At 41.2% G+C, this 27,529-nt stretch overlaps 1 protein-coding gene across 8 annotated transcripts in view; it reads left to right on the plus strand.

Moving 5' to 3' along the window:
• osbpl8 (oxysterol binding protein-like 8) overlaps nucleotides 1-27,529 on the plus strand; it is a 332,940-nt gene that overhangs the window by 223,550 nt on the left and 81,861 nt on the right. For all 8 annotated transcript variants that reach the window (XM_059652608.1, XM_059652607.1, XM_059652612.1 and 5 more), the window contains 5 exons: nucleotides 9,176-9,379; nucleotides 11,477-11,561; nucleotides 14,840-15,008; nucleotides 22,442-22,679; nucleotides 26,836-27,020. In XM_059652608.1, coding sequence (XP_059508591.1) covers nucleotides 9,176-9,379; nucleotides 11,477-11,561; nucleotides 14,840-15,008; nucleotides 22,442-22,679; nucleotides 26,836-27,020 — 881 coding nt within the window. The remainder of the gene's footprint in view (nucleotides 1-9,175; nucleotides 9,380-11,476; nucleotides 11,562-14,839; nucleotides 15,009-22,441; nucleotides 22,680-26,835; nucleotides 27,021-27,529) is intronic.

Consider the following 27,529-nt stretch of genomic DNA (forward strand, 5'->3'; position numbering starts at 1 on the left):
GTGCAGTTTGTCATTTATTAGAGTGTTAATATAGAGAACCACATCAAGTTCTGATATTTGTAAAGCAACTAAACTGGGAGATTCCTTTGCAATTATTAAATTTGCAGAATGATGAAGTCTTTAAGTTTGAAAAAGCTACTTGCAGGACTTACTGTAAAATTTATGCTGGGCACAGTAGCATTGTTGCTGGGTGTTGTTGGGATTACTGTTCAGGGAGGCGTGAGTTTAACAGCACATCAGATATGTTACTGGTGTTATGAAGTTGTGTAGCGTAATCGTGAATTCGAAGGCAGGAAGCTAGAATTTGTTTGTAAAGCAAAAAATAAGGGAGAAGAATGTATTGTTCCTTTGAGAGGTAAAATGTTGTTCCATGCTTGGAGATGTACACAGAAAATGCATCTGTAAGCAGCTGAATAGAAACAGCCGGTTCTGAAATTGAGACGTATTAATTTGTCATTCAAGGTATAGGAGAGGGTTTTTGAAAATCGGTGTGAAACCGGACTACTATCTGAGAAATAAGCATTTAGCTCTCATAAGAAACCCCTAAGCTCTCCCAGAATGTACCGTCTATTCATAAAAGATATCACGGCACTTCTGGCTATGTTCTCACAAGAAGACATCACAGAGAAAACATCCTTGACAGCCAGATCAGCGGAAGAAAGTTGTTGATGACTTGAGAACAGCAAAAGAAAGGCTTGTAGACTTTGAGAGACTAAGTTTTAATTTATTTTCTTATTACTTTGGGTTTATATAAGTGGGACTTGTTTTATTGGAATAGCATACCAGTAGATTTTAGTTCAGTTAGGGAATAGTTAGTAGTCAAGGAGGATTTGTTCGGTGTGTAAGAATTCTGTTAATTTGTTCGCTATTAGGATTAAATAAGTAAATTGTTACTTGTGACTTGCAAGTAGATATCAGGGATTTTCTTTCATTTAACCACTTCTTCTCCATAACAATTTAACAGATTAGGCGAGGTGAGTTGGGCTTCTCTTGGAGTTTTGGATTTAATTATTAGAAGGGGACCTCTACTGCCACCACAACAGATTGGGAGCCTGTGTTTTGATTTTAATTATCAGAGTGGTTCGACCTCCCATTATTAACACTGGGCTAGTCCCTGAGACCTGAACTTGTGCTTTGAAGGCATGAATTCACATCCCACTGAAACAGCTGGGGTATTTAAATTTACTTGTTAAATCTGATATGCAAAGGCTATTTTCCATAAAGGTGACCAGGAAACTAACAGATTGTTATTAAAAATCCATCTGGTTCATTGGCTTCCTTTATTGGAGGAAAGCTGTCATCCTACACAGTCTGGATGTGATTTCAGACCCACAACAATGTTGTTGTCTCTTAACTGCCTTCTGAAATGACTGAACCAAATATTGAACCAGTATAACAAAGTTGAATAAGAATGAAGTCAAACAAGCTACCCCCATGAGCTTGGCACTGCATTTAGCAAAGTGGACACAGCTCAGTTGATCCTGCATGGTCCTCCTGACTAACATCTGAACATCTGTGCCAAATTTGGGAGAGCTGATCCACATCCAATTCCAACAAGAGCTTGACGTAATTGTACTTTGAGAATCAAACCTTTGAGTCAATTTCCCCATCCTTAGATATTTCCAGTGCCAGTGGCAGGACTGAAGCACGCAGGATTGGGAAAAATATAGAATGGGCCCTTTGCTTACCATGCCTCTGCTGACCATGATTCCTTTCTAATTCCACCTGCCTGCAGATGGTCCATATCTATCTCATAGAGTCACAGAGTAATAAAACAGCATTGAAACAGGTCCTTCGGCCCAAACTGGTCCATGCTGACCAGAGGCAGAGGGGTGACCTTATAGAGGTTTAAAAAAACGTGAGGGCATGGATGGATGAATAGCCAAGTTCTTTTTCCCAGGATAGGGAATCCAAAACTAGAGGGCATTGAATTAAGGTAAGAGGGGAAAGATTTAAAAGTGATCTAAAAGGCACCCTTTTCACACAGTGGGTGATGCATGTATGGAAAAGCTGCTAGAGCAGGCGGTGGAGACTGGGACAGTTGCAACATTTGAAAGGCATCTGGATGGGTATGTGAATAAGAAGGGTTTAGAGGGCTATGGTTCAAATGTTGGCAAATGGGACTGGTTTAATTTCGCGTATCTGATCAGTGGGGATGAGTTGGACTGAAGGGTCTTTTTCCGAGCTCTATGATTCTATGACTGAAGGCAAGCAAGCCATACACCACCTTTACTTACCTTACCTACTTCTGTTGCCACTTTCAGGGAATTATGGATTTGCATTCCTAAGATCCCTCTGTATATTAATGTTCCTGAGGGCCCTGCCATTTACTGTATACTTTCCTCATGCATTTGGCCCCCCAAGATGCATCGTCTCACACCCGTCTAGATTAAACTGTATCTGCCATTTTTCTGCCCAACTTTCTAACTGGTCTATATCCTACCGTTTCCTTTGAAAACTTTCCTCACTGTCCACAATTTGGTCAATTTTCATGTCAACTGCATGTTATTAATCAGACCATCTACGTTTTCGTTCAAATTATTTATATGAGTAGATTACAAGCAACAGAGGTCACAGCAGTGATCTTTGCAGAACACCACTGGTCACACACCTTGAGTCAGAAAAACACCCTCCTATGACTACCCTCTGTCTTCAAGTCAGTTTTGTATCAAACTTGCCAACTCACCATGGATCCCATCCAACTTGATCTTCTGGACCAGTGTTCTATGTGGGGGGGACCTTGTCAAACGTTTTATAAAGTCTGTGTAGATAACATCTACTGCTGGTCCCTCATCAATCATCTTTTCAATTCATCAAAAAATTCAAATGAAATTTGTGAGACAAGACGTTCCCTGCGTAAAGTCATGTTGATTATACTTAAGAGTCCATTCTTTTCCAAATGCAGGTAAATCTCAGAATGTTCTACAATAATTTTGCCTCTACTGATCTCAGGCTGACCATCTTGTAATTTCCTGAATTATCCTTCTTGCCCTCCTTAAACAAAGTAACAAGATTGGCTATTGTTCAGTCTTTTAGGATCTCATCCTGTGGCTCATCAGGATGCAAAAATCTCTGGCAAAGCCCTGGGAATCTCCTCTCTTGCCTATCTCAGTATTCTGGGATAAGTCCCGTCAAGCCTTGGGACTTAATAACCTTAATGTTTTTCAAGACATCCAGCACCACCACCATCTTAATATCAACAAGTCCTGAATGCTGAGAAGACTGGGGAAGATATCAATTTAGGGAAACTATGTCAAGTTGATAGTGTGCAGTTTGTTTTAAGAGCCTTGTGAGACTCTTAACATCATATGTCATCTCGTTGACAATAAGAAACCAATTACAGTTATGACAGTTGAGCAGGAAGCATGAGCATTGAGATGGAGGTGATTCTTCACTGATGTTTTGACTGTTAAAGTGTATTGTTGGGAAAAGACATCTTTGTTTTGATGTTTGTAATTAGATCATTTCAGTAGTTCTTGTGTAGTGTTACATAGGCAATGTTTCTCTCTAGTATATTAAAATTTTATGGAGTTTTGTTAAAAGTACGTCAACAGTCTTATGTATGTTTACAGACTGAATGTAATGGTTAAAAAAAGAGGAAATAGAATTTGAGTTCTGTCTAGCAAGGTTTCACTCTGGCATCTGATTTGTGTAGTATTGCCACCAGTTGGGTTTTTGATAAAATTAACAAATGATTAAGCTTTTATTGCCGTTTGTGGAAAAAAGTTTCAATTTCTACCCTCATCTCCCAGTCACCATCTCATCAGCCTCTCTTGATAATCAGCAAAGTGGCTGTCAAGTTTATATTCCAGTAATCTTCTCACTGCTCTTTTTGGGTTCCATCAGAGACATTTCGGCTCCTGACCCCATTGTAGCCTTGTTCCAAACATTGGCAAAGAATTAAATTCTAGATGTGGAGTGAGTGACTGCCCTTGATGCTGAGTTAGCAAATGACTGAAGGTGGGATTAAAGAGACCTAGCACATGGGGATGGACTGGGAGGAATCTCCACAATAGTTTGTGTTCTATCTAGTGCAAATGAAGATGACTGTTGTTGGAAGCTAATCATTTCGGTCCAAGCACAATACCATCCTCAGCCCACCATATAACTTGGATTGGAAGTTAGAAGTGGATATGTTCACTGGTTTCATTGTGTTCAGTCGCATTCAGAACTGCTTGCAATTGAAGTGATTGCAAGAACTGGAGTCAGAGATAACACTGTGGAGCTGGAGGAATACAGCAGGCCAGGCAGCATCAGAGGAGCAGGAAAGTTGACATTTTGGGTTGGGACGTTTTCTGAAGAAGGGTCCTGACTCAAAACATCAACTTTCCTGCTCCACTGTGCTGCCTGCTGTGTTCCTCCATCTCCACACTTTGATATCCCTTCTTGCTATTGAAACTTTTGAATATATTCAAGAGATTGAGGATATCACCAGCTAAACCAACACTTATTGCCCCATCCCCAATTGTCTGAAAAAATGTGGTTGTGAGCTTCCTTCTTAAACTGCTGCAGCCCTTGTGTTGTAGATGCATCCTTAGTGCGGTTAACAAATTTTGTGCCTGCATGCGCTAATATTTGGATAAAATTCAGGCTTGCACTATGTGGCAAGTAACATTTTTGTTATGTAAGTGCCAGGCAATGACTATTGCCAATGAGAGAAAAACTAATCATTATTGCATCATATTCAGTGGCGATACCAATGCCAGATCCCTAATCACCCACATCCTTTGGTGTTGCCATTGACCAGAAACTGTAATTGGATCAGCTCAAATACAAGGGCAGTTTGAACTTCAGAATTTTGTGATGACTGCTTTACTTCCTGACTCTTCAAAGTTGTCCACCATCTACAAGGCATAAATCAGGACATGATGGAATGTTTTCCACTTGCATGGATGGTAGAGCTTCAATAACACTTAATAACTGTGGCCACACAGTGGCTCAGTGGTTATCACCGTTGCTTCATAGCACCAGAAACCCGGGTTCGATTCCAGCTTTGGGAGACTGTCTGTGTGGAGTTTACATGTTCTCCCCATGTGTGGGTTTTCTCCGGGTACTCCAGTTTCATCCCACAGTCCAAAGATGTGCAGGTTTGGTAGATTGACCAAGCTAAATTTCCCAATCGTGTCCAGGAATGTGCAGGTTAGGTGAATTAACCATGGGAAATGCAGGTTATGGAATAGGGTAGGGGGATAAGTCTGAGGGGGATAGGTTTGAGTGGGATGGTCTTTGGAGGTTGGTGTGGACTCGATGGGCCAAATGCCTCGCTTTCACACTGTCGGGATTCTATGATATTATGAACACTCATAAACTCAAGACCATCCAAGATGAAACTGCCAGCTTTATTGACACTCCATCTGACACCTTAACCATTCACTCCTGCCTTCACTATTGGACAGACAGTGGTGTATACCGTCGACAAGACACATTGTAGCACCTCAGCTAGGCTACCTCAACAGCATCTTCCAAACTTATAACCACTACCACCAAGATGAAAAAGAGCAACAAATGCACAGGAACGTTTAGTTTTAAACCCTGAATTTTTCACTTGATTGTTACAAATTCCTGTCTTCCCAGGGGTTTTTATTTTGGACTTTCTGTTCAGGTACTGATGTTGAAGAATATACAGACAGTAGTAAAGCTATAGAAATGGGTGATATGCTTCTGTACCGAATTGAAAAACAACAAAACCTCCATTCTTATTTTGTTGCTCCTCAATTCCTTATTCTGTGTTTTTTATTCCTCTGGATCCTATCTGACTTGTTTCCCTCAAACTTGAACATGATAACATTTATCCTTTTATCTTCCATTGCCTATTGTGCACATAGTGGCATATTCTTTTAAGGTTTTTGTGAACTTTTAGGTTTTGAAAATTCTATAGGATCCTCAGGGATTGGTGTTGGGAACGCAATTATTTACAATTTATACGGATGACTTGGAGTTGGGGACCACATGTAGGGTGTAAAAGTTCGCACATGACTCTAAGGTGAGTGGCAGAGCCAAGTGTGCAGAGGACTGTGAAACTTTGCAGAGGAACATTGAGTGAGTGGGCAAAGGTCTGGCAGATGGAATACAATGTAAATAAATGTGAAGTCATACATTTTGCTAGGAGTAATAGTAAAAAGGAATATTACTTGAATGGTAAAAAGTTGCAGCATGCTGCTGTGCAGAGGGACCTGGGTGTCCTTGTCCATGAATCTCACAAGGTTGGTCTGCAGGTACAGTAAGTAATTAGGAAGGCAAATGAAATTTTGTCCTTATTTGCTAAAGGGATTGAGTTTAAAAGCAGAGAGATTATGTTGCAGCTGTACAAGGTGCTGGTGAGGCCACACCTGGAGTACCATGTGTGGTTTTGGTCTCCTTACTTGAGGAAGTATGTAGTGGCACTGGACGGGGTGCAGAGGACGTTCACTAGGTTGATTCCGGAGTTGAGGGGGTTGGCTTATGAGGAGAAACTGAGTAGATTTGGATTATATTCATTGGAATTCAGAAGATGGAGGGGGCATCTTATAGAAACATATAAAATTATGCAGGGAATAGATAAGAAGAAGAGAGGATGTTCCCACTGGCAGGTGAAGCTAGGACAAGAGGGCATAGCCTCAAGATTAGAGGGAGCAGATTTAGTACTGAATTGAGAAGGAACTTCTTCACTCAGAGGGTTGTTAATCTATGGAATCCCCTGCCCAGTGAAGTTGTTGACACTACTTCAGTAAGCGTTTTTAAAGCTAAGGTAGATATTTTTTGAACAATAAAGGAATTAAGGGATATGGTGAGAACGCGGGTACATGGATCTGAGTCCACGAAAAGATCAGCCATGATCTTATTGAATGGTGAAGTGGGCTTGAAGGGCTGAACAGCCTACTCCTGCTCCTAGTTCTTATGTTCTAAAGGAGAATATGACGACAACTTGTTGTTACTAAGTCGGTCTGCTGAGTTCATTTTCTGTGCTATTATGGGAAGGTTCATTTCTGTTCACCTGTTTGCAAACCTGTCCCTTATTTCTTTCCAAATAAAAACTGAAAGAACTGCATATAGTTCTGAGGAAGGGTCACCGTACCCAAGGTGTTAACTTTGTTTTTTTCCTTCACAGATGCTGGCAGACCTGCTAGGCTTTTCCAGCAACTTTTGTTTTTGTTTCTTATTTTCTTCCCTCTTGTATCTCTTTTTCACAGTCGTGAGGTAATCTGTGCCCTGTGAATCCCAATCTGATATTTGGAAACTTAAGCAGATTTACAATGTTTTCAAAATCTGTAATAGTGTAAGCAACCAGTTTTAATAAGTGTATAAAATTGGTAAAATTTATAGTTGAGGCTTGTTTGAATTATCAGGTAAAAGTAAGCGTAAGTTCTCTTTTATTCATTTTGTCTTTATGAAAAAGAATTTAGAATTCATTTGAAAGCACAAAAGAAGAGTTCTGCACATTTTGCAGTGACTGAAATTGATATCTAAACAAAACTCAACAATGGACAGTATTGCAAGGTTATTGTTTCCCTCAGTCCACTGAGTTATACTGCATCCTTTTGGGCGAGGTTAAAATTTTACAGAAAACTGATGTATTCAGCTTCTCTCAGACCTTTGTTTCCTTGCCATTGCAAGCTCACAAGGCTGTGTACCAAAGCAGAAATGTTCTACTTAAATATATGAACAGATTGGTTAGTTTCAATGAGCGTCACAACAGATGGCTGAAAAACAAATTTCAACAGATAACACTGTGATGAACACCATAACTTATAACCCTTGAATACAGACCACATTCGTATGTGGAACAGTGACTTGTGTAAAGTAATTAATTGATCTTTCAAGTGCATTTAGAAAAGTAGAGCTGGTGGAATTAGCACTGAGGAGTGTGGAGAAGAAAGTCGGTAGCATCAGTAATTTGTAATATCAAGAATTATTGTTCTCACTGCTCAATGTATTTCATGTATAAAAGTATAATGTCCACAGCCCTTTTCTTAAAGGTATATATTTTAATTCACAAATTGCAAACATTTCAACTGGGGTTAAAATAACCTTTTTGTACAAGTATAATTTACATTTTTGAGGATGGCTCAGCCACTTTGTTGTGTCATCAAAATTGCTAGGATGTAAGGTTCAATAGAAATTAACAACTGAAACATAGAGCAGACAATTAAGGCTGTGGATTACATTTAATCCATGTTGCATTGTCATAAATTCTGTTTAAATACTTTTCTCTCCCTATAGCATTTGCCTTGTGCATTTTTTGGTTTTTGATTTATAATCCACTCATGGATTATAAAATGATCTCTCATGCCGCAGACAATCCAAATGAAACTGGCTAGGTAACATGAGCAACATTGCGAATTATGGTCTTTTTTTAATATGAAAGGAGTTTGCTGTGTGCTTATCTAGTCTATTTACCAACGTTGTTTTATGACCTCTTTACAAGAGCAGGTCAAAAGCTAGAAATTTTGTGGTGAGTACCTCACCTCCTGAATCCTCAAAGTCTGCCTACCCTCCACAGGGCACAAATCAGTGGTCGGTTGGCATGCTGTCCACTTGCCTGGATTACTGCAGCTCCAACAATATTCAAAAACTTGGCATCATCCAGGACACAGCAGCCTGCTTGATTGGCACTCCATTCATCAGTTTGAGCATTGACTCCATTCACCACTGATATACAGTGGCAGCTGTGTATGCCATCTACCAGATGCACTGCCGTAACTCTCAAAGGCTCCTTCGACAGCACTTCCAAAATCTCAACTTCAACCTAGAAGGACAAAGACAGCAGATACACTGTATCATCACCATCTGCAACCTCCCCTCAAACCATTCACCATCCTGCTTTGGGACTATATCACTGCTCCTTCAGTGATGCTGGGTCAGAATCCTGGAATTACCTACGTACAGCACATGCACCAAAGCAGTTCAAGAACGCAGTGTACCATCACCACCTTAAGGACAATTTTTGGGATGAATCATAAATTGTAGCTTAGCCAGTGACACCAACATCCAATGAATAAATTAAAACAAAATATTGTCTGTTTTCAAATTAGGGTGAAGTATTGCAATTTTGAATTCATGAAACTGACGTCTTCCTTCGCACTGTCATTTCAGTTAAAAAAAAATTTGTACATTCACTCAGATTTCTCTGGAGAAATTTGTTTTCTCTTTTTCTCTGATTTTTTTTTAAAACAAAAATTTATTTCAATTTTATTAGATTCGTGGAACTTTAAAAAGTTGGACAAAGTTATGGTGTGTACTGAAGCCTGGAGTGTTGTTGATCTACAAAACCCCAAAGAATGGCCAGTGGGTGGGAACAGTGCTTCTGAATGCTTGTGAACTCATCGAACGGCCATCAAAGAAGGACGGCTTTTGTTTTAAAGTCTTTCACCCTTTGGAACAGTCTATTTGGGCTGTAAAGGTTGGTGGAGACTGTATTACACTTAAAAGACCATAAGACCATAAGATGTAGGAGTAGGATTGTACTGGTTGGCCCATTGATCCACCATTTATTCATGCTGATACATTTCCCAACCCATTCTCTGAATACAGAGCACTGAAAGCAGACCTTCAGATGCAAGATGTATTTAGCATTGAAATGTATTACTGCAGAATTTGGTCTCAAGATTTTATGCTTTGTCACGTGTGCATGTTATGTCACTCAAAGCGAGAAGTTAATAGATTTATGACTTTCTCCTTCTCTGCATGTTAAATTCTGGGTTCTCTTTTGTGCTTGATCTCCTTGCGGTATTTTAAATTGGTGCTTGAATCTTTAAAAAGAAAGGCTGTTTGAGCATTGGATTCTTAACATGAAGCATGACTTGACATAAACAGGTCGATACCTAGTCATTTAGAGCTCAATACATGGACTGGATTCAGGCCCCCTTGGTGAACCCATTTTTGTTCAAATAGGCAAATGGGAAATGAGGCCTGACATAGAAAAGTTAAACTACTCAGTTTAGTCATAATTTTGTTATTGTGACATTATCTTTACACCACTAAATCAGAAGGTTGCTTCAAAATTTTAAATATTTGTTATCCCCTGTTTTTCCTCCCCATTTATTCTTTCCTGCTTCACATTCCCATTATCTTAATCTGATGTATGAATTGTATGCACCTCTTTTATCTTAAAACTTGCTTTTTAAAAGTCAACTATAATGCTTTCATCATGAACAACAGTCAAATTTCCAACTTTGGCCTGAAACAGATCTGTCACCCCCCACCCACCATTCCAAAAGCACAGTAATGTTGGATAATGTAATTCTGTATTGACAACTATGTGGGCCACTGCACTGGATTTAAGGGAAATTCTGAAAATAGTATGCATGCAACTGTGTGATGGGAGAGCACAGACTTGCGGGTTCAGATGGTTATTAAAATCAATGAAGTTTTGTACAGGTGAATTGAGAAAGCTTCTTGCATATTTAGTTAGTTAGTTTGTTGGTATTAAGCCAATTAATTAACTGAGCTAACCAAAATTATTTGAGGCGCAAGGGACAGAAAATAGCAGATAAGTTAACTTAGTAAGCAAGAAATCCATGAAGTTACTCTGCAAATGTGCAAAGTTGATGGTTTGAAACGCCAGTTCTTCCATATGCCCTCCCTGCTGTTAAAGTCCACTAGGTTTCTGGTTTAAGGCATGAAGTTGATACATTTAATCATTTTTCGCAAAAGAGCTGAAGCACTACTGTTCAACTGATGGGCATCACAGCTGAGCCCAGTGACTGCATTAGCATTTTTCAGAAGGAATCACTTTTGCTACCAAAAATACGTGGATCCACTGATAATTTCACCTCTCACGAGCACCATCCCAGCCTGGGAACAATAAGACCACCATCAACCCTGCTCCATTTGCCAGTGAAGAACTGCCAATTCATCAACAAACAGGAATTGGTTTTAGACCTAATCATCTCCATGACACAGTATTCCTATGCATTTGCTGACCACACTATTTTGAAATAATCTTCTTTTTATTTGTAACTGGCAATTGTGATGCCCATCAGGACGCTTATATTGCTATTCAGTTCCCATATTCTTTTTCATTCATTGTTACATTTCGAAGTACTGTACAATAGCTGTGTTGAGCTTTGCCTGTCACCAGCCACCACTCCACTAGTAACAGGCACTGCTTTTTTAAGGAAGCTATGTATAGAATTGAAGAGGAACTACTCTATGGGAGCAGACTATATGCCCTGACCTTTCTGTATTAGTTTTTAACTTCCACGCAAGCACATAGTTTTCATCATATTTACTAGACCTTTTCCCATTCAAGCTAATCTTCAATATTGTTTCTTGTATCTATAAACCCCTCAGTCTGGACTCCAAAATTGTGGAGGCACAATTTTATGTCTTCTGTATCCTATCCTTTCCTGATTTTTAACATCAACTTTTCCCCATTATCAAAATTATTGTCATAAAAAGAGACTTAATTTTTGTATGTGATGTAAATGTCTTCATTTTATGGAGACTATATTTAGAACTTGTCATGTCTTCCACTGAATGTAATTTTGTTTTAAAGGGTCCTAAGGGAGAAACTGTTGGGTCAATAACTCAACCACTGCCCAGTAGTTACCTGATATTTCGAGCTGCTTCAGAATCTGATGGTAAGAACTTTTCATAAAACGTTTGGTCTTCATGAAACGTTGGACAAATGCATGTGGTGTATTAATTGTGTGTTTAGATGCACAGGATGGATACAACACAGTAGGAGATCAGTTGGCTTGTTGTGTCTGTGCTAGGTCTTTGAAAAAAAAATTCACCCACGATGTTCATAGTCTTCTCCCCATAATTGTGCACACTTTTACTTTTTATGTAATAAATTTCTGCATGAAAGCTTCAATTGAACCCCCCTCCATTAGACTCTCTGGCAATTTGAAAAATAGCTTTCCTTAAGTCACCATAGCTTCTGTGCCAGTTCAATTAAATCTATGCCATCTTCTAGGAAGCATCTTGCAAGGCAGACTTCAAGATATACAACAGATAACAATGTAGAATCGCCAAGTAAAAACCTGTAGCCAAGTTCCGTAGCCATAAAGATGGCTTCAACCATGATCTTGGGTTCATGTCACACTATGTGTAATCACACCACATTGTTCTGTATCTGGAAAATGTTTGGATCTTGGTCCTTCAACTAGTGGCGCTTTCATTTTGCTTTCTACTCTATCTCCGCTGGACACGCTCCAGTGCCAGTATGTCCTTCCTGAGGTGTGGAGCCCAAGAATGGACACAGTATTCTAAATGGGGCCTAACTAGAGCTTTATGAAGTCTCAGAAGCACATTGCTGCTTTTATATTCCAACCCTCTTGAAATAAGTGACAACATTACATTCGCTTTCTTAATCACGGACTCAAGCTGCAAGTTAACCTTCAGAGAATCCTGGACCACACTCCCAGATCCCTTTATACTTTGGCTTTATGAATTTTCTCTCCGTTTAGAAAATAGTCCATGCCTGTATTCTTCCTTTTTTTTCAACCTCTCTGGCTATGTCGCAGGCATCTTAAAAACCCACAGTACAAGAAATCCCCACCCTCTGTTGCAACACTGCAGACTTCTTACAAAAGCTCAACAACGTTTTAACGTACGATGAACGGCTGAGGATCCTGGGATTGTATTCGTTAGAGTTTAGAAGGTTGAGTGGAGATCTGATAGAAACTTACAAGATAATGTATGGCTTAGAAATGGTGAACCCTGGGAGGTTGCTTCCACTCGGCGGGGATACTAGGACCCGTGGGCACAGCATTTAGAATTAGAGGGGGTAAATTTAGAACAGAAATGAGGAGACATTTCTTCAGCCAGAGAGTGGTGGGCCTGTAGAATTCGTTGCCCAGGAGCACAGTGGAGGCCGGGACATTAAATGTCTTCAAGGCAGAGATTGATAATTTCTTGATTTCGCAAGGAATCAAGGGCTACAGGGAGAGTGCGGGTCAGTGGAGTTGAAATGCCCATCAGCCTCGATTAAATGGCGGAGTGGACTCAATGGGCCGAGTGGCCTTACTTCCACTCCCATGTCTTATGGCTGTCAGACAGGGTCCCTTTGCCTCCTACAGTGGGATGACCACCTGTGTTGGCTTGTGTATCTTCAAAAGGCAGTAGAAGTCTCCTATGAGAGAAGTACATGGGATGACAGTGCATAAGATACTCTGAAGGTCTGAATCAAAGGCCTTGATAGTTGACGGGTGTGTTCTTTGGTCAGATCGGCACGTAGTTGTTTGTCATGTTCTTGGTTGTTCAGTTATTGGTAAGATTCTTTGTAGTAGTCCGTCCAACGATGAATCTGGTGTTAATGCGTCTTTTGACGGCTTGAACATAGTTGTCAAGCCTAGGGAAGTGGCCTTTTGGAGGGGTCCAATTTGACTCTTCCTTCTTTGGTCGCTACACTACGGATCTTTGGATGTCTTGGGGTTTGTGGAATAATTTCCAGACCCTCAATTGCCTGATGAATTCCTGTGTGTCTGCCACAAAACCAGTAGGGTCCATCTTGGCCTTTGGCAGATGTTGAACCCTTGGATGAGAACTTTGATTTTGTTTGGTTGTAACATGTGGTCAGCCAAGTTGACAATGGATTTCCCCATGGTGATACCAGTTTCAACCGTGGTGTCGGGAAAGCTTGGTTACTGCTGGTGGTGATGCCAAGTTTCTCCAGCTTCCTGTTCTTGGTGTACAGGTAGGTGATGTAGTTCTGTTCCTTCATCTGCTTGTTATAGCTTGTCCACTGTAGCCTGAGTGAAAGCTGTGAATATGGATTCCATCTCAATTTCAAGGCTGTGGTGCCTGCTGTAGAGCCGGTGTACAGGATATTGCCAGTTTTGCAGTGAACCTGCTTCATCACTTTGAGGATTGAGTAACTTTATTTCCTTGATTTTCTCCTTCTCTTGCCATTCTTCACCGGCGACTTGATGATTTTCTTTGTGCCCTTTTTGTTGGTTTGACATGTTTTCTTTTCATCAGCCGTGTTGACAATAGATGTCTTTATATCAATGTGTCCAGACATGTTATGACACATGTTTGAGGCAGAGGAGATTTGAATCTAGACCTTATGGCCCAAAAATAGGCTAAGTACCCTGCATCACAACAGCCCTTCACATGTGACATTAGATACTTCTTAATAGGCCTATTCAGATGTGTTATGACAAACCTTTGAAGCAGATGAGACTTGAATCCAGACCTCCTGACTCAGATGCAGGAATGCTGTCACTGTGCCACAAGATCAGTTTGGTGTTCATAGAACTATGGACCTGGTGCTGGAAAGTGAGACCAGTATAGGTGGTCATGTATGCGTTGGTGGTTTTGACTCGATTGGCTGAATGGCCTCTTCCATACTCTGTGATTCTAACCTGTCCCACCTGACTTCAGGGATCTGTGAACAAGAATCCCTTGATCCCTCTGGTCCTGTGAGCTTCCTAGTGTCCTACCATTCATTGAGTACTCACTTGTCTTGTTTCTTCTTCCAGAGTGTATCACCTCAAACTTAGCTGGTTTAAATTTCATCAGTCAATGATCTGTCCCCTGGCCAATTCATTTATATCCTTGTGTAACCTAAGACCTTCTTTCTTGCTGTCAACCTCCTGGCCAGTCTTTGAGTCACCCATAAGCTTAAGTAGCATCCATCCACATTCTCATTTTTATCATTATTACATATATCATGAACAATAAGGGACCTAGCACTGAACCCTGTGGTATGCCATTGGACATCAACCTCCAGTCTCATGAGGTTAATTGTGTCCAGGTGGTGAGTTCTAAGATTATACTCATTTGTTTGCAAAGACGTCTGGTTGGAATTGCACAACACATAATTTATTTCCGTGAATAAAAGCTTAGAAGTGAAGAGAGACTTAAAATCCTGTGTTCAGATCTTCACCACCTACCTTTCAAACTTATGCAGGAAGATGTTGGATGGATGCTTTGGAACTTGCGCTGAAGTGTTCAAGTCTCCTTAAACGAACGATGATTAGAGAAGGCAAAGAATCTGATCCATACACCTCGGAAAACTGCCACGTGGCGCTTTTTGGTCTACTGCGAGCAAATGCTCTCCAAAATCCAGAGCATGACCAGTAAGTGATTCTTTTGGCACTAGCTATTAAATGTGTACTGAGGAGTTTCATGCATTTTGTTAGTATTTCAAAGGGAATGGGGTACAAAAGTAGTTGATTTTGCTGAAATATACCACAGCTGGAATACTGTGAACAGTTTTGATCCTTTTATCAATGATATACTGCACTGGAAGCAGATCAGGGAAGGTTCACTAGGCTTATATCGGTATGGAAGACCTTCTGATGGGGAGAGGTTGAGTAGGTTAGGCCTGTATTAAACTGGAATAGAAAAGTGACCTTCTGAAATATGCAAGACAAGGGGACTTGAGAGGGTAGATATGAAAAGTTGTTGCCCTTAGTGAGAGAGTCTCTGATCAAGGGCATAATCTCAGAGTAAGGGATCATATATTTAAGGCAGAGATGAAGAGGAATTTCTTCTCTCAGCTGGCATTGAATCTGTGGAACCCTGAAGAGGACTTTCGAGGCTGGGTTATTAAGTATGTTCAGGACTGAAATAGGCAGATTTTTAATGAGGAAGCGAATCAGGGTTTGGTGTAAAGGCAGGAAGTGAAGTGGAGGATTATAAAATCAACCATAATCTCATTGAATGGCTGAGCAGACTCGATGGGCTGAATGGCCTACTCCTACTTATACATCTTATGATTCGTGTCATTTGTTGAGAATTGTGAAGAGCTGCATATTCAGAAACCAAGCGCTCTGGCACCTGAAGTAATGCTGTGGCTGTAGTTACAGTGTTCTGTTAGGAAGGAGTGGTCAATCCCCCCCCACCTGATAACTAAAACTAAAACACCCAGAGACGCTCGCCTTGCCTCGTAAGCTATTGAAGAAGTGGTTAAATGTAGGAAATCCCTGATACTCAGTTTATAATCAACAAATAATAATTTATTTATCTAACTCTAACAGTTAACAAATTAACAGAACTAATAACAGACCAAACATTTCCCCCTTAACTATTCCCAAATAAAGCAAAATTCTAATGGTATGCTGTTCCAATAGATTCAAGACCCATTTATTTAAAACAAATTAATGAAAAAATTAAAGCTTAATCTCTCGAAATTGCAGCCAGTATAAATCTTCCAGAATGTTTTTTTTTGCCTTTTTTGTTGTCTTCCAGTCAGGAACACCTTCCTCCATCAAATTCTTGCATCAGGAATATTAGCTAAGAGTGCCATAGTACCTTCATCAAGATCATGCTTACTCTGAGATCTTAGAGATTTCTGTGAGGGCAAGTGATTTCCTCTTGGAGTTGATGGCTGTTGAGAGCTGTTCTCTTAACAGATGGCCCATCGAGTCCACTCTGCCATTTAAATCATGGCTGATGGGCATTTCAACTCCACTTCCCTGCACTCTCCCCGTAGCCTCTGATTCCTAGTGTGATCAAGAATTTATTGATCTGTGCCTTGAAGGCATCTAATGTCCCGGCCTCCACTGCACTCCATGGCAATGAATTCAACAAACCCACCACTCTCTGGCTATAGAAATGTTGTCTCATTTCCGTTTTAAATTTACCCCCTCTAATTTTAAGGCTGTGCCCACGGGTCCTAGTGTCCCCGCATAATGGAAACAACCTCCCAGCATCCACCCCTTCTAAGCCATACAGTATCTTGTAAGTTTCTACTAGATCTCCCCTCAACCTTCTAAACTCTAATGAATACAATCCCAGGATCCTCAGCCGTTCATCGTACGTTAAAACTACCATTCCAGGGATCATCCGTGTGAATCTCCGCTGGACACGCTCTAGGGCTAGTATGTCCTTCCTGAGGTGTGGGGCCCAAAATTGGACGCGGTATTCTAAATGGGGCCTAACTAGAGCTTTGTAAAGTCTCAGAAGCACATTGCTGCTTTTATATTCCAACCCTCTTGAGATAAACGACAGCATTACATTTGCTTTCTTAATCACGGACTCAAGCTGCAAGTTAACCTTTAGAGAATCCTGGACCAACACTCCCAGATCCCTTTGTACTTCTGCTTTATGAATTTTCTCACCATTTAGAAAATTGTCCATGCCTGTATTCTTTTTTCCCAAAGTGCAAAACCTCACATTTGCTCAAGTTGAATTTCATCAGCCATCTCCTGGACCACTCTCCTAAACTGTCTAAATCTTTCTGCAGCTTCCCCACCTCCTCAGTACTACCTGCCTGTCCAACTATCTTTGTATCATCGGCAAACTTCGCCAGAATGCCCCCAGTCCCTTCATCCAGATCATTAATGTATAAAGTGAATACCTGCGGCCCCAACACTGAACCCAGCGGGACACCACTCGTCACCGGTTGCCATTCCGAAAAAGAGCCTTTTATCCCAACTCTCTGTCTTCTGTCAGACAGCCCATCCTCAATCCAAGCCAGTAGATCACCTCGAACACCATTGGCCCTCACCTTGCTCAGCAGCTTCCCGTGAGGCACTATATCAAATGCCCTTGATGATCTATTAATTTCTTGTAGTAGTATTGGTCCAAAGTTGTCAAAACCATAAATTTAAGTTCAATTGGGAATTGTTACATAGAGCCTAGTTTAAATTAATTGGCTAAATTCAAAGACCTGTTGTTTTGGTAAAAATGCTGCTTTGCCTGCTAACAGCATAGTCTTTTGATGCAGTGTTTCAATTTCAAGAACTCTGTGCATCTGTTACTGCCCACTGGCATTTTTTTAACCTCCAAGCCTAAAAAACACACCTTTTAAAGGGATCACGCACTGTTTTCCCCAACCCCACCCCATTATTTTACAACCACATTCCAACACCTTGACTTCTAATCCATAAGTACTATACCAACTTTGCAGCCCCACTTTATATAGATTTGTCTTTGAAACATACATTCTCTAATTTCCAGATTGTAAATGTATTAGCTTTCCAAATTAAACTGATGAAGCAACAATTTGGTAGTATGGAATTTTATATGTAAATGTCACTACTTGTTGTTCAGACAGTGCCATTGAAGCAGATTAATTGATCAATAGCATTTTGGAATGTGGAATTCTGGTTTGTCCACATTGGTTGCCATGTTTTCTACATGGCAGAAAAAAACTTCATTTCAAAGGTAATTCTCTGTCTAAAGTACTTTGGGCAACTAAAGGACATGAAAAGTGTTCTATTCATGACTTTTTCTATTTTTAATCATTTCTTTAGTGAAGGAAATCATGTCCATTTGTAGAAAGGATGGAACCATTATTCAATCATTTACCTTTGGTTATATTTAACTTTGATGTATGCTATTGAAAGTATTGTGAGATTGGTTGTTTTCTGAATGGCAAGTGTCATTTTCACAAAGTGCTGCTATCCTCATATGTACATGTTTAATTGGGGCCCTATCACCTTCTTCTGGCAGTTCAGGTATATGTTCGAGTCCAGCCGACATGAATTGAAAAGTTGGGAATTCTTTCAGTATTTCTGATGACATTTCTATGTCAGCCAATGCCACCAAAAAAAAATGACTTAGCTAGCCATGCATCTTGTAGCTAGTTACTCCTTTCACTGGAGCAGAATGGCTATCTTGTACCTCAGTACTTCACTTTGAGGATTGTACATTGTGTCAATAATCCAATTATCGAACAGCATTTCAACTCCCCTGTAATTCTTGTCCATCTTTTTTTTTGTCAGTTTGTGAATGTCCATTGTTCCCTGTATTTGATGGCCTTTTGATTCTCTGAGCAGTGTAATTGCATTTTTTATCTCTCCTCGAAGAGGTTCAGAGGTTGCCCCCTCTGGGGAAATCGCTCCCTGCAATATTATCCCTAATAAATTATTAATAATCCTCCGCATATCCTTTGTCTACTGAACACCTTGTGTCCAGGAAAATTTCATATCCAGTGCTGCCCTTCTTTGAGCCAGGTCCTCTGGTTTTATCACTAGATCATATTTTCACGTGATGATCTCCACCTGTATTCCGTGCTTGATTACACTTGGTGGGCTGAATGACCAGTTCCTTACTGGATGACTCTGTGATTCTAATCCAGTTTTGTAGCTTCGTCAGGTTGATGTCTAATTTATCAGCATGCCCTCCTGCATTCTTCAATAGACTATCCTTGATGGTAATGGTAGAGTACCAGAGATTCCCAGCTGCACGGTTGCAGATTTATTGGAATACAATTTACTTGCTGCTGATGGCCCACTGCACCTTGTGGATGCCCTGTCTTGAATCAGGCCAAGGTAATGGCCTCGTAGTACCATCACTAGACTATTCATCCGGAAACTTAGCTAATGACCTGAGTTTGAATCCCACCATCTACCTTCAAGGGCCCAATTTTGTTACAATTTGTTACAATGCTGGGTAACATCATCAGTGTAGCCTCTGATGAAGCGCTGTTGTGTTTTCCCACCTGTTATTTGAATTCTCGAGCCTGTTGAGCTGGATTACCTCACTTTGGTTTTCCTTCGCAATGATGTGCAGATGGGGTCTAGCTCTATGCATTTATTGATGGCTTTCTAGTAGAGTACCAGGCTGCTATGAATTCCCATGCTTGTCTCTGCTTTGCCTGTCCCAGGATCCTGGTATTGTCCCAATTGAATTGGTGGTTCTCTTTATCCACATGGATACAGATGAGTGAGATTTGGCCATGTCTTTTTGTTGGCATTGATGGTTGTGTACCCTTGTGGTTAATTTCCTTCCTGTTTGTCCAATGTATCGTTTGTCACAGTCTCTGCAGGGAATCTTGTATATGACATTGGTCCTGTCCATAGTGGGTAGTGGGTCTTTGGCTCAGGTAAACAGTTGGCAAAGGGTTGATGTGGGTTTGTGTGCTACTCTGATGCCCACTGGGTGTTACCGAGCAGGGTAATGAAACATGTGCGGAACAACGAACCAGCTTGGTGAGCCAACCAACCAACCACAACATCCACAACCTGAGCTACATATCTACTCTAAAACATTAACCTTTGCATCTTTGGATTGTGGGAGAAAACTGGAATGCCTGGCAGAAACACACAGACGCGGGGTGAATGTGTAAATTCCACGCAGATAGTCCCCTGAGGGTGGAATTGAACCTGGGTACCTGGCGCTGTGGGGGAGCAGTGCTAAATAGTGTGCCACTGCGCCAGCTTTTATAACCATGAAACCATTGTTGGTTGTTGGAAAAATCCATCTGATTCACCAATGTCCTTTAGGGAAGTAAATCTGACAGCCTTACGTGGTCTAACATACGTGTCTAGGTTAGTACGGGCAGCATGGTGGCTCAGTGGTTCACACTGTTGCCTCATAGCGCCGGCGACCCAAGTTTAATTCCATCCTCAAGCGACTGTGTGGAGTTTGTACATTCTCCCTGAGTCTGCATGGGTTTCCTCTCACAGTATGAAGATATGCAGGTTAGGTAGATTGGCCATGCTGAATTTCCCATAGTGTCCAAGGTGTGCATGCTGAGTCCATTAGCCATTTTAAGTGTAGGATTACAAGAATGGGGTGAGTCTGGGTCAGTGTGGACTTAATAGGCCAAATAGCCTGTTTCCGTGTTGTCAGGATTCTTCTTCTGTGTGACTCCAGACCCAGAGCAATGATTTGACTCTAAACTATGAGCAATGATTTGACTCTAAACTATGCTCTGGGTAAAAAACTGTGCTCGGCAGTCAGGGACAGGCAACAAATGCTGGCCCAGCCAGAGACACCTACAGCCCATGAGTGAATTAAAAAGAACGTTTCCTGATTTGTTTGAACATAGCATTTAGGAAGATTGAAGACAAAACTTGGTTTCTGTAAGGCATGTGCAGTGGTCACTCTTACTGTTACTGTCATGGAGAGATACATCTGTGGCAAACATTTTGGTGGGAATGAGGTCAAATATGTTCTTTTCGTCTTGTTGATACCGTTATCGCCTGCCAGAGAACAAGTCGAGCATCTATGTCCTTTAGGACCCGGTCATTTTGGTCAATAATAGTTCTGCCGATCCACTCTTGGGAAACTATGTTAAAGTTCTCCATCCAAAGTACGTCCTGAGCCTTTGTCACCTTCAATGCTGCTTCCTGTTGGTGTTCGACATGTATGGGTATTGATTCACTAGTTGTGGGAAGGTGGTGCGTGACAATCAGCAGGGACTTTCCTCGCCCATGTTATGAGATTTCATAAGGTCCAGAGTCCCAGCTGAGTCTCCTAAGTTAACTCCATCCTGAATGGGTACCACTATGTTGCCACCTCTGCTGGGTCTGTCCTGCAAAAGGCTGTTTACCGGGATTACCAGCATCATTCTAAAGAAGGGTCACTTGACCCGAGCCGCGACCTGTGATTTCTCTCCACAGATGCTGCCATACCTGCTGAACTTTTCCAGCAATTTCTGCTTTTGTTGCCAACATCGTTGTTGCTTCATGTCTGGAGATCATCTTGACGTGATTCAGACAGCCCTCAGGAAAGGTGGAGTCAGTGCAGCAGAGGTTGCCAAATCTCTGTGGATATATTTTTTCAACATCAGAGATGAAAAGCATTGCTTTCTCACTGATCACAGGTCATTATGATTAATTATTAATTAACAGAATCAAGGTTCCAGAAAGATCAAGTTTCCCAAAAAGTGAATACCAGATTAGAAAGGTGTTTGATTCTGATAATTAAGCCATGGCATAAGCTGATCTACGGTCCTGTATTCCAGTTCCCTTTCAATGTGCAATGTTGAAGTACATTTGTGCTCCTTGCTGTTTATTCAAATCGTAGCACTGATTTCCAAAATGTTAGCCTGTGTACTTTGAAGTAGGTATACGTTTTCTATTAGTTGAACGTGATCACATGGACAATTATCCAAGATTGTAGACTGATGCTGTGATTATTTTAAAAAACACTTAAGGCTGAGTCACTTTGAGATGTGGTACATTCACACTTTTAAGATGATGTGCCATAAAATCAAGTGCAGTTTTGCAGATGTGAATTGATAGAAAATTGAATGAAATGTCACAGGGACTACGCTCCTGCAAGTTCTAATGCTGAACTCAAAAATACATAATGACTTACTCAAAAATGTAATCCTCATGAAGCCGTATGTGGCTACAGAGATCTAAGGACGATTGATGAATTATTCTGGACTGTTACATATTAAAAGTAATTTTTTCAACAATTAGTGCTTTAATCCTCTTCTGATGATGGGCTAAATGGATCAAGAAGTGGCCCAGTCTCACTTGTTTCACAAGTCCCATCAACCAGAATATTGAAATGCTTTTTGCAAGTTGTTGTTCACGCCAATAAGGTTGATAAATGATTTCTGCAGCTGCCAACTCAGCAATATTACTGATACAGAAGCTGGGGTTTGTTACAACTTTTCAATTAATAGTAGCCCATTAAAGAATAATCAACCTTTAGATATTTTCTGATCAACCTGTTCAGAGATGTTATCACACAGCTCTGAAGTAAATGAGACTTCTACCCGGGCCTCCTTTCTCAGAAGTGGGGACACCACCCCTGCACAACAGATCCCGTCAAGAATGAACATATACTTCTCCAGTTGAAATAAGGAAAACTGTCTTTTCAGGTTAAATGAAAGTGAGATAGAACAGCAGCACTTCAGAGACCATGACCTTTACTCGGATAAGTCAGATCGTGAGAATGAGCCTGATCATGAGGAATCAGATAATGATGCACTCGAGAAAAGCGGAAAAAGTGAGGAAAGTGACTCTGACATATCAGAAAAACATGATGACCTGTACAGTGATCTGCAGCCTGTTAAGGAAACAAGTTACGTTGAAGAAAGCCATGAAGAATTGGGAGAGGTAAGAGAAGCTGCCTTGGATATAATGGAGTGAATCTCTTTGTTTTTAGCTAATTCTGAGTTGTGTTGAGTTTTTTTTTATTGTTTCTGCAAGCCCTAGTGAGATTTCTCACTATATTTTACTAAACTCACCATATTAACTACTTACCATGGCTCCACAGTATCCCTCCCATCCAGTTCCACCCCATTGTACTCCATGCTGTGCACCCAGACAAGTGTTGGCGATCAGTGTGGCATTGCCCCTCACCAGGTACGGCAACCACGAAGCCACAGAACATAGTTGGCGCAAGTTACACTCCTACATTCAAACAACTGCATTCTCTCATGCTACTCACTGTTTAAACACCACACACATAGTTTACCTCTTGTTAACTGCATTCCATCATATCACCCTCTAAAACACTGCTGCTCTGACCAAGGCCTACAAGAGAGCCAGAGCCTTTGAGCGTCCAGCTGGAGACCATCGCATTTAGACAGTTGCAAAGATTAGCTTTTATTTACAGTCACCAAAAGGGGTCAGGGGTTTTGCAAGCTCTAATGAGCGAAAGATGCAGTAGGTAGCCCCTCGTCCCCCAAAAGCTAGCCTTGTAAGGACCTGCACCAAGTACATTAGAGTGTTGCAGGAAACAGGAGTCATTGTAATCACAAGAGTCGTGAGCAAACACCTCTAGGAAGAGGTGACAGTGATTACGCATCACCTGAACATGAATGGAATAGAACCCCTTCCTGCTGATGAATTCTGCAGCATTGTAATATGGTCCTGTCAATGCCATGTATAGGCAGTTGTTAGTTCTTGGCACCTGGGGGAAGCCAACTGTTCCCAAAATCCTACTGTCTGCACTGCAGCATTGACCCTGTTATGGGGGAACAAAGTGAATCAGTGTGATGTTACACAGTTGTCATCAGACACTGTCCCAATGTATTTATTGGAGCACGACTGAGCAATCCCACACAGATCATCTGTCATCCCCTGAAAAGAGCCAGTCACACAGATGTTCAAAGTGGCTGTCCCTTCACAGCCCTGGGAGGGGGTAGTTTCCCAGTCCTCAAGGCCCACTCCAGCATCCGGCACACTGTTTCTGGACATAATGTGCCTGTGCCACCACTGTGCCTTGGTCATCCCGAGAAAATGGAATTGAGGACAAAAACCTCTGACCTTCCGATGGACCCCATACATCCTGAGGGCCCCAGGCCTTCTGCTGATCCTGGATTTTTCATTGCTCTGATCCTCCTTTCTCTGCCTTCGCCTTCTTGGGAAGGCAACCAACATCCCACCACAGGTCTGAGACGGGCTCTTGTTTAAAATACACTAAGTTCTGAAGCAAGTCATGTCAGTCTTGAAACAATAACACTTTTTTTCTTCACACTTTGCCAGACCTACTGAGTCTCTCCAGCATTCTGCCCGTTTGTTTTAAGCAAACTCTGTTCGGAACATAGAGTGGAGCAGATTCTAGGCCTCAGAGCAGCCAGTGGTGGTCAACCCTCCAGACAAGGACTACACACATTCCTCCATTTATGAGAGTCATGTTGTGACCTGATAATGAGAACCATGTCTCCATCATTCTTTCATCTTTAACCTCAGCATAGGTACCAAATTGAAGATGCTGCACCCACTGAGCACCCAACACGTGAAATTAAAAAAGGAGTGCCTGCTGTGCGCTGATTCTCTTCCCCTCCCAGACCTACATCTACCATGAAACCTTTCATTGTGTTCAGAACAGACCATCATTAAACTTAGATAATTGGTGATGAAGCAAGATTTTTAAAAGTTTATTTATTGTCATGTGTATTTTGTTACAAAATACGGTGAAAAGTGTTGTATAGTGTCACCACTCTTCAGTGCCATCTTACAACAGAAAAATGAACCAAACCATTGAATATAAAGGCAGAAATATCAATGTCCCTTCAATGCCCTAACGTCCAGCAGACATGAATCCCATGTTCCCAGCCTCAAACTGACATAGATTATGTCCACCTTGGGTGTTGCTCCAGCTATTTTTCAGTTGCATTTCATGTTTAGAGAATGGTGAGTGTTGGCCAGGAACACAGCTTGTGGCAAACACCATTGGCTCCAATTTCCAAATCAGTGCCAGGTATTCCATCACCTTGCCGCACCAGCTTCCATGCCCCTTTACCTCCAACTATGCTGACAGTGTCTTTCCACTCATTTGGAGGCCCACCATATTGAAGTTTGCCTCAAACTCCCTGTCCTCTGAGCCATGATACGGTACCTTAATGATGTCCACACTAATCCTCTATGCTCCCCCTGTGGAGGCCACTGGTGGGCATTGCCAATAAACTCTCCCTTCCCCTAACCTGCCGTGCCCTCCAATACCCCGAACTCCTAACGTACATTGAGTTTTTGCGTGCTACTGTCCTTGTCTTTCAAACACTCCCCATATCTAGCTCTGTTTCAAGCCCACTGTTAACTCCTCCACCCCATTTAGCTGTGATCCCCTTTTGGCTGTACAAATCCACACATACATCCTCCTCCTTCAAAGCATTGGTCCTCAGGACTGTACGTGCCCTGACCTCAAACAGCCCCTAGACTTGACCGACCAGACACCAGAAGCTGCCTTTTAGGACCCTGACTGGCAATACACAACTCCCCTGACTGCTTCTGCAGGCTAACAATTGCCCACTCCCCAGACTGTGCCTCTCTTGACCAGACTAAGGAGTTTCCATCACCATTCACTTTTTGATGTGATCTGTGGTTGAATAAGTATGCATTGTGCTTACCACTCAGGTAGTATATGCTGAAGGCGGCGCACTGAGGTTTCGGTGTACTATTCATAAACAAATCATTGACTGATCACATGATATGTGCTAAGAGTAAAGTGTATGTATATTAATGTTTAACCGTTGGTGAATTCACCATCACATCCTCCTTATTCAACATGATTCCTAATCTAATTAAAATGAAGAATATTACATTTCATTACGTACCAGCAACTTTTTATTATTCACTGAAACATTGATGTTTCATTGTTTGGGTGACCCTGGACATTGCTAAGAAGGAGCGGACCAGGAGCTGAAGGTTTAGCCGAAAGTACAACTCCTTGGAGATTTGATATCATTCTTGCTCATCAGTACAGCTGTATTGCCATCCACCATTGGCTGTTGTGCTCTATTGTCCTGAGGCTCTCAAATTCCTTGCTGCCATTACTTCTCTCTGCCATTAAAATGCTCCTTAAAACTTTTTTTTTGACTAAGCTTTTGGTTGTCATAATTTTTTTAGGCTGAATGTTGAATTTTGAACATGTCTGATAATGATGCACAAGCGGATCTCATTTTAAATGTCTGGTAGCAAACTCTGCCCAGCCATTAAGATCAATGTCACATAAAAACCAAAAGAACTGCGGATGCTGTAAATCAGGAACAAGAACAAAGTTGCTAGAAAAGCTCAGGAGGTCTGGCAGCATCTGTGCAGGAGAAAACAGAGTTAACGTTTCAGGTTTGGTGACCCTTCCTCAGATCAATGTCACCATGCTTTAGGGAGAGCTTCAGAGCCTTTGGGGTGTTTTCTTTAACCTCCCTGGAAGGTTCGTTTTTGAGAGTTGAGAGAACGAGAGCTGCAGATGCTGCGATATACTATATGACTTGCTGTTTACATACAGAACAAGAGCCCAGGTCTCAGTTGTTTCCTATGATTCTATCTATGGAGGTTTCCATATCTTGCTTCACTGCTACGACCTCCAGGAATTCACCTGACCATCAAATTTTCTTCCTGTTTGACATGATGGTGCAGGAGTGAGAGAGGAAATTTTGTTTTCCTGCATTTCCAATTATCTTCCATAATTTATTATTTTCCAATTTGTGAATGTTTATCCGAAGAGGTGACACACTGCTAGGTGGATAGATATAATGTGGATGTTGTAACAGTGGTGGGTGGATATAATGTGTTTTATTTTCTGTAGCTTTTCATGGGGCGACCTAAAATGTTGACAAAAGTGTAGTGTAGTGCAAATTTCATAATTCATATCAATTTGCTAATATTGTAGCTTTGCAGAATTCAATTTCATTTTCTGCAACAAAATTGCTACCAACATGTTTACTGCATGAAAAGTAAATTGCCTAGTATAATTCCATCCCCAGTTGATTGGGGAGTATTTTTGGAAAAAGCTTTATTTTCTTTTTCCCCTCTCCACAAAAAAAAGACAGGTGAAGATTCTCAGACAGAAGTTGTATCTGAAGAAAACAAAAGTCTGATATGGACTCTCCTGAAACAAGTTCGGCCAGGAATGGACCTCTCGAAAGTAGTGCTGCCTACATTTATCCTGGAGCCGAGGTCATTCCTAGACAAGTTATCAGACTACTACTACCATGCAGACTTTCTATCACAGTGAGTATATTCTGCTGTCATAGGTATTTTGTTTTATCTCCCGATTTGCAGAGGGGAAAAGTGTGATAATTTCCTCTTTTCTGACCTTGCAAATGACCACGACAAAATGTACCTGTCTCAGGAGTTGAAATAAAAAAAAGCTAAATCTTATTTTACCACATGTAAGTGCAACAATCACCCGCTCCTCATTTGCACGGATGCACGTGCACATGTGAAAAAGTAATTTCTGAAGATTTAGCATACAGTAGTTGCTTAATTTATTTTTGTGAAAAGTCACTTCTGATTGTGTGGATAGTATTTGAGATGTTGCAGGCCCTGCCTCGATATATTGAAAAAAAAATGAAAGTTGGGGGTCTTTCGTGAAAATTCACACTGGTCCATGACATTCAACTCCAGGTTTCTGGCATTCTAATCAATGCTGCCAAGCTCCCTGTTGTGAAAACTATAATCTTGCATCTAAAAGAAGTAACCCTCTCTTCTCTGCTGAAGTAACTTTTTTAAGGCATGGT

This window comes from Stegostoma tigrinum, chromosome 18 (assembly GCF_030684315.1).
Source record: "Stegostoma tigrinum isolate sSteTig4 chromosome 18, sSteTig4.hap1, whole genome shotgun sequence".
Classification (NCBI taxonomy): Eukaryota; Metazoa; Chordata; class Chondrichthyes; order Orectolobiformes; family Stegostomatidae; genus Stegostoma; species Stegostoma tigrinum.